The sequence below is a fragment of the Oncorhynchus gorbuscha genome, linkage group LG01 (assembly GCF_021184085.1).
Source record: "Oncorhynchus gorbuscha isolate QuinsamMale2020 ecotype Even-year linkage group LG01, OgorEven_v1.0, whole genome shotgun sequence".
Classification (NCBI taxonomy): domain Eukaryota; kingdom Metazoa; phylum Chordata; class Actinopteri; order Salmoniformes; family Salmonidae; genus Oncorhynchus; species Oncorhynchus gorbuscha.
In genome coordinates this window covers 94,933,797-94,956,162 of record NC_060173.1, presented here as the reverse complement: position 1 = coordinate 94,956,162, position 22,366 = coordinate 94,933,797, and the positions used below count along the sequence as shown (strand labels likewise).

The 22,366-nt window shown below is 45.9% G+C and overlaps 1 protein-coding gene across 5 annotated transcripts in view; it reads right to left on the bottom strand.

Moving 5' to 3' along the window:
• Positions 1-22,366, bottom strand: part of LOC124046340 (LIM and senescent cell antigen-like-containing domain protein 1) — a 98,783-nt gene that overhangs the window by 5,696 nt on the left and 70,721 nt on the right. For all 5 annotated transcript variants that reach the window (XM_046366643.1, XM_046366654.1, XM_046366635.1 and 2 more), the window contains exons 2-9: positions 22,085-22,244; positions 10,752-10,818; positions 10,396-10,516; positions 9,853-10,002; positions 4,127-4,277; positions 1,222-1,314; positions 871-919; positions 632-707 (exon numbers count right to left, since the gene is read on the bottom strand). In XM_046366643.1, the coding sequence (XP_046222599.1) occupies positions 632-707; positions 871-919; positions 1,222-1,314; positions 4,127-4,277; positions 9,853-10,002; positions 10,396-10,516; positions 10,752-10,818; positions 22,085-22,244 (867 nt within the window). The remainder of the gene's footprint in view (positions 1-631; positions 708-870; positions 920-1,221; positions 1,315-4,126; positions 4,278-9,852; positions 10,003-10,395; positions 10,517-10,751; positions 10,819-22,084; positions 22,245-22,366) is intronic.

Sequence of the window (22,366 nt, the reverse complement as noted above, 5' to 3'; positions counted from 1 at the left end):
TGAAAGAGGAGATGGGAGGAAGAAAGAGGAGATGGGAGGATATGGACAGACAAACAGGGACAAGTGAAAGAGGAGATGGGAGGAAGAAAGAGGAGATGGGAGGATAAGGACAGACAAACAGGGACAAGTGAAAGAGGAGATGGGAGGATATGGACAGACAAACAGGGACAAGTGAAAGAGGAGATGGGAGGAAGAAAGAGGAGATGGGAGGATATGGACAGACAAACAGGGACAAGTGAAAGAGGAGATGGGAGGATATGGACAGACAAACAGGGACAAGTGAAAGAGGAGATGGGAGGATATGGACAGACAAACAGGGACAAGTGAAAGAGGAGATGGGAGGATATGGACAGACAAACAGGGACAAGTGAAAAAGAGGGACAGAGATAAAGGAATGACACAGATGGAAAAGCTGGGAAATAGATCAGGTCGTCACAGGTACAGTGGAACAGGTAGAGCAGTAGAGACATATGAGAGCCAAAAGAGGACAGAGATATTGCTTCAGGTGGGCACAGAGCAGAAAGAAAGGTTTCAATTGAATTAAAATCTATAGTCCCAAAGATAGTCTAACCTCATTCCAATGTGTCAGCACACAGGATGGTGTTGCTGTGTTAACTCAGTCAAGACTTACTTGAGGGTGAGCTTGGTGTTGCAGGTGGAACAGGCAAAGCAGTTGACACACCATGCCTTGTTCAGGGCTGATACCACTGGAACACACAACACAAACAGGTCAATTACATTAGCCTGGGTACCTGGCAACACAATGACAACATGGCGAAAGCTGAGACCGTAGTAGTTTATAAAACGAATATGACATATTCCATTCAATATTTGTTTGACTGTATATGATATTAGGTGAAAATATCTTACCATCACCCTCAATGACACGGTTGCAGTGGTAGCAGACATCTCCAAAGAGCTGTAGGAGAGGAGAGAGTCAATAGCCAGGCACACAATTCACTTTACTTTACTATTTACTGGATTCTTCAAGAGCCATGCAATTCACTTCACAGTCTTCATTTGTTGCATTGCTACATTTGTACTTCCACCACTAGATGTTCCCATAAAACTAGCCAAGACTGGAGGTCACATTCAAATTATATACAGCAAGATGCAATCACTCAAAGGCTTGCTTAAAGATAAATAAAATACAGTGCCTGGATTGGATTGAGTTACTATGTAGAGACCTTGGGCTGTGTGTGCAGCCTTCTCCTACATTACCTGGTTGTAGTGAGTCTCACAGTAGGCCAGTCCTTTGCGTTCGTAGTGGCGATGGCCCAGGAAGGGCTTCTCACACTTAGCACACACAAAATGCTGCAAACACACACAACATGGCCCCACACAACAGGTTAGTACAGACAGACCAGCACAGGTCAGTTCAATCCATATCCGTCTAGTTTAGTTCAGAGCTATTAGGAGTCAGCCCCGTCCCGTCGGAGATTAGTGGGTTCAGAGGGCAGCAGCAGGGCAGGAGCGCCCCCTGTGGAGGTACTCACCTCTACAGACAGACACAGGTGGAGCCTTGTTTGTCTGGGAGATCCACCCGGGGGCAGAATGCAGCACAGACCAGACAGAGAGCAGGACAGTATGCAGCTCAGACCAGACAGAGAGCAGGACAGAATGCAGCCAGGAAGGGTCTCCCATCAGTCACTCTAACTAACCCCTCACCATGTTAAAGTGGTTTTCACAGTAGGTGTGGTCCCCACGCTCGTAATACGGGGAGCCATGAAACGGACGCTCACACAGAGCACATACATGGTGCTACAAGTGGGGAGAAGAGGAGAAAAGTAGAGGGGAAAGGCAGCAGAGATATGAACAGAGGAATGTCAGAGGGAAAGAAAGAGGAAGGATATGCTCCATTCTGAGTCCAAACACGACCACAGAGATATGAACAGAGGAATGTCAGAGGGAAAGAAAGAGGAAGGATATGCTCCATTCTGAGTCCAAACACGACCACAGAGATATGAACAGAGGAATGTCAGAGGGAAAGAAAGAGGAAGGATATGCTCCATTCTGAGTCCAAACACGACCACAGAGATATGAACAGAGGAATGTCAGAGGGAAAGAAAGAGGAAGGATATGCTCCATTCTGAGTCCAAACATGACCACAGAGATATGAACAGAGGAATGTCAGAGGGAAAGAAAGAGGAAGGATATGCTCCATTCTGAGTCCAAACACGACCACAGAGATATGAACAGAGGAATGTCAGAGGGAAAGAAAGAGGAAGGATATGCTCCATTCTGAGTCCAAACACGACCACAGAGATATGAACAGAGGAATGTCAGAGGGAAAGAAAGAGGAAGGATATGCTCCATTCTGAGTCCAAACACGACCACAGAGATATGAACAGAGGAATGTCAGAGGGAAAGAAAGAGGAAGGATATGCTCCATTCTGAGTCCAAACACGACCACAGAGATATGAACAGAGGAATGTCAGAGGGAAAGAAAGAGGAAGGATATGCTCCATTCTGAGTCCAAACATGACCACAGAGATATGAACAGAGGAATGTCAGAGGGAAAGAAAGAGGAAGGATATGCTCCATTCTGAGTCTAAACACGACCACAGAGATATGAACAGAGGAATGTCAGAGGGAAAGAGGAAGGATATGCTCCATTCTGAGTCCAAACACGACCACAGAGATATGAACAGAGGAATGTCAGAGGGAAAGAAAGAGGAAGGATATGCTCCATTCTGAGTCCAAACACGACCACAGAGATATGAACAGAGGAATGTCAGAGGGAAAGAAAGAGGAAGGATATGCTCCATTCTGAGTCTAAACACGACCACAGAGATATGAACAGAGGAATGTCAGAGGGAAAGAAAGAGGAAGGATATGCTCCATTCTGAGTCCAAACACGACCACAGAGATATGAACAGAGGAATGTCAGAGGGAAAGGGAAAGAGGAAGGATATGCTCCATTCTGAGTCCAAACACGACCACAGAGATATGAACAGAGGAATGTCAGAGGGAAAGAAAGAGGAAGGATATGCTCCATTCTGAGTCCAAACACGACCACAGAGATATGAACAGAGGAATGTCAGAGGGAAAGAAAGAGGAAGGATATGCTCCATTCTGAGTCCAAACACGACCACAGAGATATGAACAGAGGAATGTCAGAGGGAAAGAAAGAGGAAGGATATGCTCCATTCTGAGTCTAAACACGACCACAGAGATATGAACAGAGGAATGTCAGAGGGAAAGAAAGAGGAAGGATATGCTCCATTCTGAGTCCAAACACGACCACAGAGATATGAACAGAGGAATGTCAGAGGGAAAGAAAGAGGAAGGATATGCTCCATTCTGAGTCCAAACACGACCACAGAGATATGAACAGAGGAATGTCAGAGGGAAAGAAAGAGGAAGGATATGCTCCATTCTGAGTCTAAACACGACCACAGAGATATGAACAGAGGAATGTCAGAGGGAAAGAAAGAGGAAGGATATGCTCCATTCTGAGTCCAAACACGACCACAGAGATATGAACAGAGGAATGTCAGAGGGAAAGAAAGAGGAAGGATATGCTCCATTCTGAGTCCAAACATGACCACAGAGATATGAACAGAGGAATGTCAGAGGGAAAGAAAGAGGAAGGATATGCTCCATTCTGAGTCCAAACACGACCACAGAGATATGAACAGAGGAATGTCAGAGGGAAAGAAAGAGGAAGGATATGCTCCATTCTGAGTCTAAACACGACCACAGAGATATGAACAGAGGAATGTCAGAGGGAAAGAAAGAGGAAGGATATGCTCCATTCTGAGTCCAAACACGACCACAGAGATATGAAAGCAGGGTAGAAACAGAACCACATACAAACTGCCTTGAATACATTTGATGTTCTCAGGAATCACAGAAATAACTCTAACAATGGGAATTACAAAGCACCTGTTGTATAATAGGAAATAATAGTTGTTCAGCGACAAAGACAGACAAAGCAGTACATACCAAAGATCATAATATAATTATAATATGGCTACAAAATACCATAAACACATACACAATACATTATCTGAATGTTCCATAACATTGCAACCTCCTGAACAGGTTCATATTGTAAGACTGATGTCATCATTTAATTTGATTTTTTTATTTGTTTATTTAAATGTAAACGTTATTTAACTACCTCGACGTGCCACTGCTTGCCCATGGCATTGACCACGCGGCCCTCGATGGGTCTCCTGCAGGCTCCACATATGGGAACGCCCATCTTGTCATGGCAGGGCAGGCAGTACAGCTCTCCCTTCAGCTCCCGGGCATCAGCCGTCAGTTCCTTACTAGGGGGGGGAGAGGAGGGACAAACATTATGAGCATCAACAACAGCTGTTATTGGGGTGGTGGTTATTGTGTTCTGAATTCACAACACAAACCAAGTGGTGGTGTTGCATAGAGGAATGAGTCGTCTACAGACTTCCTGAATGAATTTTCACCATCACAACTTCTACCTCAAGGACAAGCTGACAACTGTAGGTTTGTTTAAGGACAGGCAGTCTTACGGGAAAGGTTTGGTTAGGTTGGAGGTGCCTCTCAACTGCTTTTAACTGTCATCTAAAAGAGCTACTCCGATAATCATTCTTCTATCATCAGTCCCTCTCTCCCTACTCTCTTCCTCCTCCTCCCTCTCTTCTCTCCTTTGGTTGACTTGTACATGGGTAAACTCTACTAAATCCAACCTTGAGAAGTCCTATCCTGCTACAGAAAACATTCCCTGCCTACAGCAGCTCTATGGAGAGACCATATCCACATGTACATACTACCTCAATCAGCCTGACTAACCGGTGTCTGTATGTAGCCTCCCTACTTTTATAGCCTCGCTACTGTATGTAGCCTCGCTACTGTATGTAGCCTCGCTACTGTATGTAGCCTCCCTACTGTATGTAGCCTCCCTACTGTATGTAGCCTCGCTACTGTATGTAGCCTCCCTACTGTATGTAGCCTTGCTACTGTATGTAGCCTCCCTACTGTATGTAGCCTCGCTACTGTATGTAGCCTCCCTACTGTATGTAGCCTTGCTACTGTATATAGCCTCGCTACTGTATGTAGCCTCCCTACTGTATGTAGCCTCCCTACTGTATGTAGCCTCCCTACTGTATGTAGCCTCGCTACTGTATGTAGTCTCCCTACTGTATGTAGCCTCCCTACTGTATGTAGCCTCCCTACTGTATGTAGCCTCGCTACTGTATGTAGCCTCACTACTGTATGTAGCCTCACTACTGTATGTAGCCTCCCTACTGTATGTAGCCTCCCTACTGTATGTAGCCTCGCTACTGTATGTAGCCTCACTACTGTATGTAGCCTCCCTACTGTATGTAGCCTCACTACTGTATGTAGCCTCGCTACTGTATGTAGCCTCGCTACTGTATGTAGCCTCACTACTGTATGTAGCCTCACTACTGTATGTAGCCTCGCTACTGTATGTAGCCTCACTACTGTATGTAGCCTCACTACTGTATGTAGCCTCACTACTGTATGTAGCCTGTGTTTTACTTCTTTACCTACCTATTGTTCACCTAATACCTTTTTTGCACTGTTGGTTAGAGCCTGTAAGTAAGCATTTCACTTGTTGTATTCAGCGCACGTGACAAATAAACTTTGATTTGATTGTATTTCAGAATTTCAGTGTCTACCACTGACAGGCTATAGTATATGAGAAGGGCTTACCAAGAAAAACTGTCAAAATGATTCATTCGAGGTAGAAAGAACTTGGAGCACTCAACAAAAAAAGCAGAGATGTATTTATTTTAGCTCACTAATCCATTGTACAGGATGCAAACAAGTGACTGATGTTTTGAGATCAAGCTGACATCACCTCAGAGCGACCTGACTATTGCACTTAACTCCAATTTATAGCCTCATGGCCCATTGAGACACAACAGTGTAAGAAAATAATATTGATGATATGTTCCAAGCTAAATGGCAAATTATAACACAATAATACTAATAATAACAGAAATAGTGTGTGTCGTTAATCAATATGCCAGTTCAATATAGAGAATATTTGGGTGTCTGTGAATCCAGAATCACAGAGACCCCCCCAAAATCAAGGCAACAACATTATAGAAACGATTACAAACGATGACAAAAATCATCTTAGACCCTTAGGATCCACAGTGTCTGAGAACTGCCAGAATGCCTCTGTTTTAGTTCACGTACAATGTCACCTCTTGGTGAAATGTGGTTGTGTTTATGGCTACAAAGAGCAGGAAGATGAGCCATGGTTGGCTTCTACGCAGTGGTGCTCAAAAGCATAGTCCGTGTTTTTATTAGGAATATCAGCCGTGTTGAGAATGGCAATGCAGTGTTTAGAAACTATAATGCATATGGTATTTCTGATATGAGAGAACAAACGACTGTCAAAAAGAGCCCCCTGTTCTCACAGTTGGCTGACAGAACATGATTTTGCTAAACTGCCCCGCTATACTCCTAAACAAGGCAGCTAATCTCAGTAATGATGAACAAAACGCTTTAAAGGAACCGAAAGACAATCCAGATATTGTGATAGAATAAGCTGAGAAGGGAGGGTCTGTTGTGGTATTAAGCAGGGAACAACACAAGAGTGAGGTCTATGTTCAACTCTGACACAAAGTTTACATGTACGTCATTTAGCAGACTCTCTGATTCAGAGCCACTTTCAATAGTGAGTGCATACATTTTCATTTGTTTGTCCCGCTCCGTTGCAACCCCACAGACATTATAAAAAAGGATATAGTTTCATTGATGACGCTCTTTCAGAGGATTAGATAATAGAGGACTTTCTCTTTACGCTGTACCCAGCCTGTCTAGTTCATTATGGCTTAGAAGTAAATCAAATCATTCAAATTAGGCTACTAAAGCATGATTCGGCCACAGAGGATCAAGAGCATTGCCTGCAGTCGGAAGGACTGCAAATAGGTCCACATGATTGTTAGGTTGCGACTGGAAGTAGTAGCCTACAGGCCCAGCCAGGCATGTCGCAATATCTCTAAATACAATCGCAGGAAATCATTGTTTGGAAAGCAAATTGTTATTGCTGTAAAGATATGTACATTGTGACAACACGACCAATACTAACGTTCTTTTACCACCTCAGAACAGGTTAAGAATACAAAATACAAAGCTGCATTAATTGTAACAACACAAATGTCATATACAGTTGAAGTCCAAAGTTTACATACACCTTAACCAAATACATTTTACCTCCGTTTTTCACAATTCCTGAAATTTCATCAGAGTAAAAATTCCCTGTCTTAGGTCAGTTAGGATCATCACTTTATTTTAAAGAATGTGAAATATCAGAATAATAATAGAGATAATTATTTATTTAAACTTTTATTTCATTCATCACATTCCCAGGGGGTCAGAAGTTTACATACACTCAATTAGTATTTGGTAACATTGCCTTTAAATTGTTCAACTTGGGTCAAATGTTTCAGGTAGCCTTCCACAAGCTTCCCACAATAAGTTGGGTGAATTTTGGCCCATTCCTCCTGACAGTGCTGGTGTAACTGAGTCAGGTTTGTAGGCCTCCTTGCCTGTACACACTCTTTCAGTTCTGCCCACAAATGTTCTATAGTATTGAGGTCAGGGCTTTGTGTTGGCCACTCCAATACCTTGACTTCGTTGTCCTTAGGCCCTTTTGTCACAACTTTGGAAGTATGCTTGGGGTCATTGTCCATTTGGAAGACCCATCTGCGACCAAGCTGTAACTTCCTGACTGAGGTCTTGAGATGTTGCTTCAATATATCCACATCATTTTCCATCCTCAATACGCCATCTACTTTGTGAAGTGCAACCAGGCCCTCTTGCAGCAAAGCACCCCCACAACATGATGCTGCCACCCCCATGCTTCACAGTTGGGATGGTGTTCTTCAGCTTGCAAGCCTCCCCTTTTTCCTCCAAACATAACGATGGTCATTATGGCCAAACAGTTATATTTTTGTTTCATTAGACCAAAGGACATTTCTCAAAAAAGTACAATCTTTGTCCCATGTGCAGTTGCAAACCATATTCTGGCTTTCTTATGGTGGTTTTGGATCAGTGGCTTCTTACTTGCTGAGTGGCCTTTCATGTTATGTCGATATAGGACTAATTTTACTGTGGATATAAATAACTTTGTACCGGTTTCCTCCAGCAACTTCACATGGTCATTTGCTGCTGTTCTGGGATTGATTTACACTTTTTGCACCAAAGTACATTCATCTCTAGGAGACAGACCGTGTCTCCTTCCTGAGGGGTATGACGACTGCGTGGTCCCATGGTGTTTGTACCTGCATACTATTGTTTGTACAGATGAATGTGGTACCTTCAGGCGTTTGGAAATTGCTCCCAAGGATGAACCAGACTTGTGGAGGTCTACAATTTTTTTTCTGAGGTCTTGGCAGATTTCTTTTGATTTCCCCATGATGTCAAGCAAAGAGGCACTGGGTTTGATGGTAGGCCTTGAAATACATCCACAGGTACACCTCCAATTGACTCAAGTGATGTCAATTAGCCTATCAGAAGCTTCTAAAGCCATGACATAATTTTCTGGAATTTTCCAAGCTGTTTAAAGGCACAGTCAACTGATTGTATGTAAACTTCTGACCCACTGGAATTGTGATACAGTGAATTATAAGTGAAATAATCTGTCTGTAAACAATTGTTGGAAAAATGACTTGTGTCATGCACAAAGTAGATGTCCTAGCCGACTTGCCAAACTATAGTTTGTTAACAAGACATTTGTGGAGTGGTTGAAAAACGAGTTTTAATGACTCCAACCTAAATGTATGTAAACTCCCGACTTCAACTGTACCTGCTGAAATGCATCTGCGGTGCTGCTTAATAAGTTGGTCAAACTAAACAAGAATTTAAACTCCTCATCGCAGAACATAAAGCCTCGATCAGCCCGACAGCATCATTGCATCAATGCAGCGTAATACATTCTGTCGTCAAACTTGTTTCATTAATACAAAATTGTTACTGGATATATGTGCAACAAAAGTTCAACATTCACCTTTTGGTACAATTCTGTCAAGTCTAGCATACAATCTGATGCATTGGATAAATCCACCATATGCACCACACAGAAAGCACCGTGCTGCATCTGCAAGGCAATGTTGCAAGGCAAACACAGTGTTACATTGGATATTAATGTACATTTCAATGTACCTTTGTTGTGGTATTAGAGACTCGGACAGGGAGAGGTTGACACTTGCCAGTTGGTCAGCACATGCTCACAGTACAAGTCCTGGTAATCCGTCTGGCCCTGTGGTCTTATAATAATAATACTATTATTAGTATTATTTTGTGTTATAATTTGCCATTTACCTTGAAACATCTCATCATTATCATTTTCTTACCTTGTTGTGTCTCAACGGGCAACTAGGCTATAAATTGGAGCTAAGTGCAATGGTCAGGTCACTCAGAGGAAGACGTCAGCTTGACGTAGAAATGTCAGTCAGGTGTTCCATCCTCATCAATGGACTAAGGTGAGCAAAAACACATCAATCTCTGCTTTTTTTGTTGAGTGCTTCAACTCCTTTCTACCACAAATGAGTATTTTTGGAAGTTTTTCTTCGTAAGCCATTCTCATGATTTATGTCATTGTTGTTGAGCACCCCTCCTTTCCTTTGTTTACTGAAGCGAAGGCCCACCTGGACTGTAGGCTACAGTACATGTATAGGTTGCATACAGGTTGTGTAGAAGTTGAGTAAAGATTTGGCAGTGGTTGTATTCATACCACTAGGTTTATGTAGATGGTGTGTGAAGTTTGTGTGGTGATTTAGCAGTGTTTGCATTTAGGTTGAATGTAGGTTGTATAAATATTGTGTTTTGGTTGAGTAGTACTTGTATATAGGGTTTGTGGAGTTGTTTCTAGATCGCTTGCATGAGTACCCGCAGTTGTTGCAGTTGAAGTGGTCCGGATGGTAGGGGTCGTTCTTGAACAGCAGCGGCTGCTCCTCGATGATGGCGTGGCACTTCTGACAGATGTACTTCCCCAGACCACGGGCCTTCTCACGGTTATGACACGGGCGACACAGGTGTCTGAGGGAGAGAGAAAGAGAGTGATATACATGTTGGTAAAGAGTTCTGTCTGACTGGCTTTTTAGGGGCAGCAGAACAGACAGGAGGCCAGACACATCTCCAGCTGACCCTAGGGATCCCGGAGATGTTCCCAGAGATGTTATGACATGGGCTCCACCACAGGTGTCTGAGGGAGAGAGATAGAGAGTGATATACATGTTGGTAGAGAGAGCTCAGCCTGACCCAGAGGCTGAAATACTGTTGTCACGTTAAAACTACAGGAAGGAGTTATCAGTGTGTGGGATTTCTCCTTGCTTTATAAAAGCTATGCAGTGGAAAAGATGCTGTCCCCTATGCCATGATGCTACATCAGTAATGGCTGATCAGTGATCTAGTCCATGTTTCTGCACTTACCTGCCGGCGTTTTTGACGAAGCCCACGTCAGCAAGCACGGCCTGGCAGAGGTCACAGCAGAAACAGTCAGGGTGCCAGCTGTTGTTCATCGCCTTGATCACACGACCAATGATAAACTCCCCTGGGGGAGGAGGAGGAGGAGGAGATAAGGGACAACACACTGGCAATATAGAGAGAAATAACGAAAGAAAGAACTCTTGGCACAAGAAAGCAATTGGCGATAGAGGTCTACCCAGTTGTGTCTAGGGCTCAAGGTGAGGGAAGCAGGGTTAAAGGAGACCAAATATGACCTTAAGCTTCAGACAACACCACCAGTGTTAATAATTCTACTGTGTAGGTGCAGTTCCTGTACTCACCACACTGGTGGCAGCAGGGAGCAAACAGCATCTGGAAGTCATGCTCGCAGTACTTCCTGCCCTCAAACTGCAGAAGAAGAGAACAAGCATCAGAATCACTCGATGATTAGAACATACCATAGCCATAGATAGACCTGTACGTCTACAGGTCTGTCTGTGGATATGATCTCCCTTTCGGGGAACAGCTCTGGGATCCCTAGGGTCAGCTGGAGATGTGTCTGTCCTCCTGCCTGTTCTGCTGCCCCTAAAAAGCCAGTCAGACAGAGACACAACGAGAGAGTGGGATAACTCAGAGACAACCCACCGGGTACCGACATCATTTCTACATCTAGTTTTGATTTACATTTGGTTGAGTTGTCATCTAACTTGAATTCAATCTGAAATCAATAACGAATGTCCCCACGTCATTGTATTTAGATTCAAAGTTGAGTGAAAAATTATACATTGACGACTTCTTGCAGATCCAATCATTTACCCACGTTGATTCAACAACATCAAATGTTTTTGTTGCTGTTGAAATCACGTGGATACAACATTGATTCAACCAGTTTTTGCCCAGCGGGAAGCTTCTAATGGGCCAGTAATGCATTTGGCTGAGTGCTGTGAGGTTGGGAGTCGATCCAGTTAATACACTTTACCCAATATCAAATTTGTGACAGGAGGTGAAGGTGTCTCCACCCTTATCTTCTTATATTACAACCTGTACCAAATATATATGATATCATATTTTGTTGTTTTCAGCATGAGGGCCATGTAAGCAAACTTTGTAATACATCTCATTTAAAGCTGGAATCTGCATTTGGTGAAATAGTGCCACTGGTCGCCCTAGGTGCACTTGTTATTGTTTTTGTTTATGAAAGGAGGAGAGGACCATAGTCTGCTGTTCTATCACATGTGCAATGATGTCCGAGGGGGAAACGAGTTTGTTGTTATATCTCAAACAGACGTGGCAGTTCCACCGCTATAGATTCCAGGAGGCTAACACAATAAAGGGCTTGGGTTTACTTCAGGCTAGACACAGTTGTATAGAATGCGATGGGTGAGAGTGACAGGGATAATAAAGCTGTATTTACACAGGCAGTCAATTCCGATTCTTTGCACAATTATGGGCAAAAGAGCTGATCTGAAGACCAATTAGTAAATAAAAAAGATCAGAATTGGGCTGCCTGTGTAAACACAGTCTAAGTAATGTTCCTTCTAATTTGTTGGGGCACTGAGCAGAAACCTGATCGTTGTGAGAATGTTGTGCAACTGCTGGCACACGTTTACAGTGAACACTGAGGCTGTACCCTGTACAGTTATTTAAGCATAATGTAGGCCTACCAACAAAACCAGTGGAGCAAATGGAAATATCTTTTGATTTATATGATATAGCCTACAATAACCTATATGTGGTGTTGAACGCAGGCCGACATTGCATGAGACTTTTTAAAATGTTTTTACATGAAGAAAGGCTTGGCATTAATGAATGATTTTTTACTGTAACACCATGGGCCAAATAGGTGACTGTAAATTGCTTTGCATTGTGTTGTATGATGCAAGAAACCACTTTACAAAATACTATGTATTATTATTACCATACAGAGAATTAGACAATATAGGCTACCCCACTGCCCATTGGCTTATTTGCATATTCAAATCTGTCTCAAAATACAACACTGCCCCTTTAATTAAGACAAGCTTTTCACCAGACTGGCTTTTCAAAGACAGCTTGAAATGTAGCCTGCACGTTTTGTGCTCTTGTAGGAAGCAGTAACTCCCCATTGCTGACCTATACTCATCTATAACTGGGCTAATAACGCGCTAACTTGCAATGAATATAAACAAAAATGCACACGCTCTGATCTGAAAAGTGCATTCACTCACGGGTGATTGATAGACCGCTCGTGGGCTACCCGGGCCAGTGGCGACCAATCATTGGGGTAATAAATCCGCGTACAAACATGGTCTCTTTTTTGTTTAAGGCAGCTCCAAAATGCAGGTGTTTCAGGCCAGCTCAGTGCTTTCTGTGGTGGTGGGGCAGCCAGCGGACAATACGGAGCACAGGGGTTGGTCATGTTCTCTAGTTGCACCGTGATTGTCTCAGTGTCACTACGTCCCCGCAAAATCTACGGGGAAAGCAAAACAATTCAAGCCCCTTGAGTGCTGCCATAGAGTTACATTAGAAGTGCCCATCCAAGAAGGCTCAATGTCATTGGCCACAGATAAAATTATGCAAAATCAATGTTTATATCTACCGTTGCTTTGATAATGTCAAGATCATACTTTCAAAATCTTAGCTAGCAAACAGTCATCGTCATGAATCAAGTTGACAATCTACTGGCAAACAGTTTTCAAACCTTGTCATACGAAGAAAAATTTGAAATAAAACGTATCGGACATAAACATTCTACAAGTTGGAAATGTCAAATTCAACAATGAGTATGGAAGGAATCAGTGGCTAACTTTTTACATTACATTTAAGTCATTTAGCAGACGCTCTTATCCAGAGCGACTTACAAATTGGTGCATTCACCTTATGACATCCAGTGGAACAACCACTTTACAATAGTGCATCTAAATATTTTAAGGGGGGGGGGGGTGAGAAGGATTACTTTATCCTATCCTAGGTATTCCTTAAAGAGGTGGGGTTTCAGGTGTCTCCGGAAGGTGGTGATTGACTCCGCTGTCCTGGCGTCGTGAGGGAGTTTGTTCCACCATTGGGGAGCCAGAGCAGCGAACAGTTTTGACTGAGCTGAGCGGGAACTGTACTTCCTCAGTGGTAGGGAGGCGAGCAGGCCAGAGGTGGATGAACACAGTGCCCTTATTTGGGTGTAGGGCCTGATCAGAGCCTGGAGGTACTGAGGTGCCGTTCCCCTCACAGCTCCGTAGGCAAGCACCATGGTCTTGTAGCGGATGCGAGCTTCAACTGGAAGCCAGTGGAGAGAGCGGAGGAGCTGGGTGACGTGAGAGAACTTGGGAAGGTTGAACACTAGACGGGCTGCGGCGTTCTGGATGAGTTGTAGGGGTTTAATGGCACAGGCAGGGAGCCCAGCCAACAGCGAGTTGCAGTAATCCAGACGGGAGATGACAAGTGCCTGGATTAGGACCTGCGCCGCTTCCTGTGTGAGGCAGGGTCGTACTCTGCGGATGTTGTAGAGCATGAACCTACAGGAACGGGCCACCGCCTTGATGTTAGTTGAGAACGACAGTTTGTTGTCCAGGATCACGCCAAGGTTCTTAGCGCTCTGGGAGGAGGACACAATGGAGTTGTCAACCGTGATGGCGAGATCATGGAACGGGCAGTCCTTCCCCGGGAGGAAGAGCAGCTCCGTCTTGCCGAAGTTCAGCTTGAGGTGGTGATCCGTCATCCACACTGATATGTCTGCCAGACATGCAGAGATGCGATTCGCCACCCGGTCATCAGAAGGGGGAAAGGAGAAGATTAATTGTGTGTCGTCTGCATAGCAATGATAGGAGAGACCATGTGAGGTTATGACAGAGCCAAGTGACTTGGTGTATAGCGAGAATAGGAGAGGGCCTAGAACAGAGCCCTGGGGGACACCAGTGGTGAGAGCGCGTGGTGAGGAGACAGATTCTCGCCACGCCACCTGGTAGGAGCGACCTGTCAGGTAGGACGCAATCCAAGCGTGGGCCGCGCCGGAGATGCCCAACTCGGAGAGGGTGGAGAGGAGGATCTGATGGTTCACAGTATCGAAGGCAGCCGATAGGTCTAGAAGGATGAGAGCAGAGGAGAGAGAGTTAGCTTTAGCGGTGCGGAGCGCCTCCGTGATACAGAGAAGAGCAGTCTCAGTTGAATGACTAGTCTTGAAACCTGACTGATTTGGATCAAGAAGGTCATTCTGAGAGAGATAGCGGGAGAGCTGACCAAGGACGGCACGTTCAAGAGTTTTGGAGAGAAAAGAAAGAAGGGATACTGGTCTGTAGTTGTTGACATCGGAGGGATCGAGTGTAGGTTTTTTCAGAAGGGGTGCAACTCTCGCTCTCTTGAAGACGGAAGGGACGTAGCCAGCGGTCAGGGATAAGTTGATGAGCGAGGTGAGGTAAGGGAGAAGGTCTCCGGAAATGGTCTGGAGAAGAGAGGAGGGGATAGGGTCGAGCGGGCAGGTTGTTGGGCGGCCGGCCGTCACAAGACGCGAGATTTCATCTGGAGAGAGAGGGGAGAAAGAGGTCAGAGCACAGGGTAGGGCAGTGTGAGCAGAACCAGCGGTGTTGTTTGACTTAGCAAACGAGGATCGGATGTTGTCGATCTTCTTTTCAAAATGGTTGACGAAGTCATCTGCAGAGAGGGAGGAGGAGGGGGGGGGGGAGGGGGAGGAGGATTCAGGAGGGAGGAGAATGTGGCAAAGAGCTTCCTAGGGTTAGAGGCAGATGCTTGGAATTTAGAGTGGTAGAAAGTGGTTTTAGCAGCAGAGACAGAGGAGGAAAATGTAGAGAGGAGGGAGTGAAAGGATGCCAGGTCCGCAGGGAGGCGAGTTTTCCTCCATTTCCGCTCGGCCTTCCGGAGCCCTGTTCTGTGAGCTCGCATTGAGTCGTCAAGCCACGGAGCGGGAGGGGAGGACCGAGCCGGCCTGGAAGATAGGGGACATAGAGAGTCAAAGGATGCAGAAAGGGAGGAGAGGAGGGTTGAGGAGGCAGAATCAGGAGATAGGTTGGAGAAGGTTTGAGCAGAGGGAAGAGATGATAGGATGGAAGAGGAGAGAGTAGCGGGGGAGAGAGAGCGAAGGTTGGGACGGCGCGATACCATCCGAGTAGGGGCAGTGTGGGAAGTGTTGGATGAGAGCGAGAGGGAAAAGGATACAAGGTAGTGGTCGGAGACTTGGAGGGGAGTTGCAATGAGGTTAGTGGAAGAACAGCATCTAGTAAAGATGAGGTCGAGCGTATTGCCTGCCTTGTGAGTAGGGGGAAGGTGAGAGGGTGAGGTCAAAAGAGGAGAGGAGTGGAAAGAAGGAGGCAGAGAGGAATGAGTCAAAGGTAGACGTGGGGAGGTTAAAGTCGCCCAGAACTGTGAGAGGTGAGCCGTCCTCAGGAAAGGAGCTTATCAAGGCATCAAGCTCATTGATGAACTCTCCGAGGGGACCTGGAGGGCGATAAATGATAAGGATGTTAAGCTTGAAAGGGCTGGTAACTGTGACAGCATGAAATTCAAAGGAGGTGATAGACAGATGGGTAAGGGGAGAAAGAGAGAATGACCACATGGGAGAGATAAGGATCCCTATGCCACCACCCCGCTGACCAGAAGCTCTCGGGGTGTGCGAGAACACGTGGGCGGACGAAGAGAGAGCAGTAGGAGTAGCAGTGTTATCTGTGGTGATCCATGTTTCTGTCAGTGCCAAGAAGTCGAGGGACTGGAGGGAGGCATAGGCTGAGATGAACTCTGCCTTGTTGGCTGCAGATCGGCAGTTCCAGAGGCTACCGGAGACCTGGAACTCCACGTGGGTCGTGCGCGCTGGGACCACCAGATTAGGGTGGCAGCGGCCACGCGGTGTGGAGCGTTTGTATGGTCTGTGCAGAGAGGAGAGAACAGGGATAGACAGACACATAGTTGACAGGCTACAGAAGAGGCTACGCTAATGCAAGGAGATTGGAATGACAAGTGGACTACACGTCTCGAATGTTCAGAAAGTTAAGCTTACGTAGCAAGAATCTTATTGACTAAAATTATTAAAAATGATACAGTACTGCTGAAGTAGGCTAGCTGGCAGTGGCTGCGTTGTTGACTTTGTAGGCTAGCTGACAGTGGCTGCGTTGTTGACACTACACTAATCAAGTCGTTCCGTTGAGTGTAGTAGTTTCTACAGTGCTGCTATTCGGGGGCTAGCTGGCTAGCTAGCAGTGTTGATTACGTTACGTTGCGTTAAAAGAACGACAATAGCTGGCTAGCTAACCTAGAAAATCGCTCTAGACTACACAATTATCTTTGATACACAGACGGCTATGTAGCTAGCTATGTAGCTAGCTACGATCAAACAAATCAAACCGTTTGTGCTGTAATGAAATGAAATGAAAAATGTGATACTACCTGTGGAGCGAAGCGGAATGCGACCGGGTTGTTGAGTGCGGAAGTTCTATTCAGTAGACGTTGGCTAGCTGTTGGCTAGCTAGCAGTGTCTCCTACGTTAAGGAAGACAAATAGCTGGCTAGCTAACCTCGGTAAATTAAGATAATCACTCTAAGACTACACGCTCTAAACTACACAATTATCTTGGATACGAAGACAGCAAAGACAACTATGTAGCTAGCTAACACTAACTAACTGAAAGCTTTACAAAGTGCTGGGTTCTCTAAGAATATGAAATGTTACATATTCACGCCACTGATGGAGCGCTTAGGTTGAGGGTCGACACCAGAAGATAAGGGTTATAGGAGGAAAGTATATATTGGGTGCAACTATGCTTGGAATGTGTTGAGTGCAGGGAAGTGATTACATGTGGCAGGCATTGATAAGGAGAGACGGGTGGAGATCTTAGAAACTAACAATGTCACTGAAGGAGAGAGGGTCATGTATAACCTTTACATTATGTCAGGATTTTGTATTGTTAGTAGAAACTGTCAGTAGAAACCACATTTGTTTAAGCAAGTCAGCCAAATCAGCTATTGTTTTTTAAAAGAGTAAATTAGGCTGAATGAACTGTGTCGTTGTCAGACAAGACTCCTCTGATAGCCAGGTGCAGCAGTGGTAAGGATTTACTCCATGGTGCTGAAAAGAAAGCTGATGGTAGAGAGGGAGAGAGGAGAAAATGGTCTGGTAGTAGAGAGGGAGAGAGGAGAGAATGGTCTGATAGTAGAGAGGGAGAGAGGAGAAAATGGTCTGATAGTAGAGAGGGAGAGAGGAGAGAATGGTCTGATAGTAGAGAGGGAGAGAGGAGAGAATGGTCTGATAGTAGAGAGGGAGAGAGGAGAGAATGGTCTGATAGTAGAGAGGGAGAGAGGAGAGAAGGAGCTGATGGTAGAGAGGAGAGAAGGAGCTGACGGTAGAGGAGAGAAGGAGCTGATGGTAGAGAGGAGAGAAGGGTCTGACGGTAGAGAGGAGAGAAGGGTCTGACGGTAGAGAGGAGAGAAGAGTCTGACGGTAGAGAGGAGAGTGTAGAGAAGGGTCTGATGGTAGAGAGGAGAGAAGGGTCTGACGGTAGAGAGGAGAGAAGGGTCTGATGGTAGAGAGGAGAGAAGGGTCTGACGGTAGAGAGGAGAGAAGGGTCTGACGGTAGAGGAGAGAAGGGTCTGATGGTAGAGAGGAGAGAAGGGTCTGATGGTAGAGAGGAGAGAAGGGTCTGACGGTAGAGAGGAGAGAAGGAGCTGATGGTAGAGAGGAGAGAAGGGTCTGATGGTAGAGAGGAGAGAAGGGTCTGACGGTAGAGAGGAGAGAAGGAGCTGATGCTAGAGAGGAGAGAAGGGTCTGATGGTAGAGAGGACAGAAGGGTCTGACGGTAGAGAGGAGAGAGTAGAGAAGGGTCTGATGGTAGAGAGGAGAGAAGGGTCTGATGGTAGAGAGGAGAGAGTAGAGAAGGGTCTGATGGTAGAGAGGAGAGAAGGAGCTGATGCTAGAGAGGAGAGAGTAGAGAAGGGTCTGATGGTAGAGAGGAGAGAAGGGTCTGACGGTAGAGAGGAGAGAGTAGAGAAGGGTCTGATGGTAGAGAGGAGAGAAGGGTCTGATGGTAGAGAGGAGAGAGTAGAGAAGGGTCTGATGGTAGAGGAGAGAAGGGTCTGATGGTAGAGAGGAGAGAGGAGAGAAGGAGCTGATGGTAGAGAGGAGAGAAGGAGCTGACGGTAGAGGAGAGAAGGAGCTGATGGTAGAGAGGAGAGAAGGGTCTGACGGTAGAGAGGAGAGAAGGGTCTGACGGTAGAGAGGAGAGAAGAGTCTGACGGTAGAGAGGAGAGAGTAGAGAAGGGTCTGATGGTAGAGAGGAGAGAAGGGTCTGACGGTAGAGAGGAGAGAAGGGTCTGACGGTAGAGGAGAGAAGGGTCTGATGGTAGAGAGGAGAGAAGGGTCTGATGGTAGAGAGGAGAGAAGGGTCTGACGGTAGAGAGGAGAGAAGGAGCTGATGGTAGAGAGGAGAGAAGGGTCTGATGGTAGAGAGGAGAGAAGGGTCTGACGGTAGAGAGGAGAGAAGGAGCTGATGCTAGAGAGGAGAGAAGGGTCTGATGGTAGAGAGGAGAGAAGGGTCTGACGGTAGAGAGGAGAGAGTAGAGAAGGGTCTGATGGTAGAGAGGAGAGAAGGGTCTGATGGTAGAGAGGAGAGAGTAGAGAAGGGTCTGATGGTAGAGAGGAGAGAAGGAGCTGATGCTAGAGAGGAGAGAGTAGAGAAGGGTCTGATGGTAGAGAGGAGAGAAGGGTCTGACGGTAGAGAGGAGAGAAGGAGCTGATGCTAGAGAGGAGAGAGTAGAGAAGGAGCTGATGCTAGAGAGGAGAGAGTAGAGAAGGGTCTGATGGTAGAGAGGAGAGAGGAGAGAAGGAGCTGATGCTAGAGAGGAGAGAGGAGAGAAGGAGCTGATGCTAGAGAGGAGAGAGTAGAGAAGGAGCTGATGCTAGAGAGGAGAGAGTAGAGAAGGGTCTGATGGTAGAGAGGAGAGAAGGGTCTGACGGTAGAGAGGAGAGAGTAGAGAAGGGTCTGATGGTAGAGAGGAGAGAAGGGTCTGATGGTAGAGAGGAGAGAGTAGAGAAGGGTCTGATGGTAGAGGAGAGAAGGGTCTGATGGTAGAGAGGAGAGAAGGGTCTGATGGTAGAGAGGAGAGAGTAGAGAAGGGTCTGATGGTAGAGAGGAGAGAAGGGTCTGATGGTAGAGAGAAGAGAAGGGTCTGACGGTAGAGAGGAGAGAAGGGTCTGATGGTAGAGAGGAGAGAGGAGTCTGATAGTAGAGAGGAGAGAAGGGTCTGATGGTAGAGAGGAGAGAGTAGAGAAGGGTCTGATGGTAGAGAGGAGAGAAGGGTCTGATGGTAGAGAGGAGAGAAGGGTCTGATGGTAGAGAGGAGAGAAGGGTCTGATGGTAGAGAGGAGAGAAGGGTCTGATGGTAGAGAGGAGAGAAGGGTCTGACGGTAGAGAGTAGAGAAGGGTCTGACGGTAGAGAGGAGAGAAGGGTCTGACGGTAGAGAGGAGAGAAGGGTCTGATGGTAGAGAGGAGAGAAGGGTCTGATGGTAGAGAGGAGAGAAGGGTCTGACGGTAGAGGAGAGAAGGGTCTGACGGTAGAGAGGAGAGAAGGGTCTGACGGTAGAGAGGAGAGAGTAGAGAAGGGTCTGATGGTAGAGATGAGAGAAGGGTCTGATGGTAGAGAGGAGAGAAGGGTCTGATGGTAGAGAGGAGAGAAGGGTCTGATGGTAGAGAGGAGAGAAGGGTCTGACGGTAGAGAGGAGAGAAGGGTCTGACGGTAGAGAGGAGAGAAGGGTCTGACGGTAGAGAGGAGAGAAGGGTCTGATGGTAGAGAGGAGAGAGGAGTCTGATGGTAGATGGTAGAGAGGAGAGAAGGGTCTGATGGTAGAGAGAAGAGAAGGGTCTGATGGTAGAGAGGAGAGAAGGGTCTGATGGTAGAGAGGAGAGAAGGGTCTGACGGTAGAGAGGAGAGAGGAGTCTGATGGTAGATGGTAGAGAGGAGAGAAGGGTCTGACGGTAGAGAGGAGAGAAGGGTCTGATGGTAGAGAGGAGAGAAGGGTCTGACGGTAGAGAGGAGAGAAGGGTCTGACGGTAGAGAGGAGAGAAGGGTCTGATGGTAGAGAGGAGAGAAGGGTCTGACGGTAGAGAGGAGAGAAGGGTCTGATGGTAGAGAGGAGAGAAGGGTCTGATGGTAGAGAGGAGAGAAGGGTCTGATGGTAGAGAGGAGAGAAGGGCTATAGTGCCAACAAACAAAGACAACTTCCCACACAGAAAGGAGGAAAAAGGGCTACCTAAGTATGGTTCCCAATCAGAGACAATGATAGACAGCTGTCCCTGATTGAGAACCATACCCGGCCAAAACACAAAGTCATAGAAAACTAAACCTAGAATGCCCACCCCAAATCACACCCTAACCAAACCAAATAGAGACATTAAAAGGCTCTCTAAGGTCAGAGCGTGACAGCCCTGGAGCACACAAAGAACTACACCTACGTCGGCCTAAACATCAACACCACAGGTAACTTCCACAAGGCTGTGAACGATCTAAGAGACAAGGCAAGAAGGGCCTTCTATGCCATCAAAGGGAACATAAAACTCAACATCCCAATTAGGGTCTGGCTAAAAATACTTAAATCAGTTATCAAACCCTTTGCCTTCTATGGTGGTGAGGTCTAGGGTTCAATCACCAACCAAGAATTCACCAATTGCAAACCCTAATCAAAGCAAAACCCCAAACAATGCATGCAGAGCAGATTTAGGACTATACCCACTAATTATCAAAATCCAGAAAAGAGCTGTTAATTTCCATATCCACTTAAAAGGAAGGGATGCCCACACATACCACCACAAAGCCCTCACCTACAGAGAGATTAACCTAGAGAAGAGTCCCCTCAGCCAGCTGGTTCTGGGGCTCTGTTCACAAACACAAACAGACCCCACAGAGCCCCAGGACAGAAACCCATTTAGACCCAACCAATTTGTTAGAAAACAAAAAGATAACTATTTGGCATGCTGGAAAGAATCAACCAAAAACAGAGCAAATTGGAATGTTATCTGGCCCTAAACAGAGAGTACATACCTGACCACTGTGACTGACCCTACATTTAAAAAATCCTTGACTATGTACAGACTCATGTGCTACTGAGAGAGGCTGCCACAGGCAGACCTGGCTCTCGAGAGGATCGGCTATGTGCCCACTGCCCACAAAATGAGGTGGAAACTGAGCTACACTTCCTAAACTCCTGCCAAATGTATGACCATATTAGAGACACATTTCCAACAGCTCACACAGACCAAGAAAGAATTGGAAAACAAATCAACATGGATAATCTCCCATATCTGTTAGGTGAAATACTGCAGTGCGCAGTCAGAGCAACAAGATGTGTGGCCCGTTGCCATAAGAAAAGGGCAACCAGTGGAGCACAAACAACATCGTAAATACAACCTATATTTATCTTTTTATTTATCTCCCCTTTCATACTTCAAGTACTTGCCCATTGCTACAACACTGTACATAGACAATAATATAACATTTGAAATGACTATATTATTTTAAAACTTTTGTGAGTGAAATGTTTACTAATATTTGTATTGTTTATTTCCCTTTTGTTTGTTGTCTATTCCGTTTGCTTTGGCAATGTAAACATATGTTTCCCATGCCAATAAAGCCCATTGAATTGAATTGGTAGAGCGGGAGAGAGGAGAGCGTGTCTGATGGTAAGAGGGGTACAGTAAGTGAACGTCACCTCATAGAAGAGACCTTCGGGGAACTGTTGGAAGCACTGAGCACAGACGAAGCATCCCTCATGGTACAGCTCCCCGTTGCTGTTGACGATCTTCTCAGCCGGGGCAAAGCCACTCTTACAGCGCTCACACATCGCATTGGCCAGGGCACTGGCCATGTTGCTGAGAGGGGAGAGAGAGGAGAGAGAGGGGGGAGAGAGAGGAGAAAATGAGGAGAGAGAGAGAGGAGAGAGAGAGAGAGGGGGAGAGAGAGGAGAGAGAGGGGGAGAGAGAGGAGAGAGAGG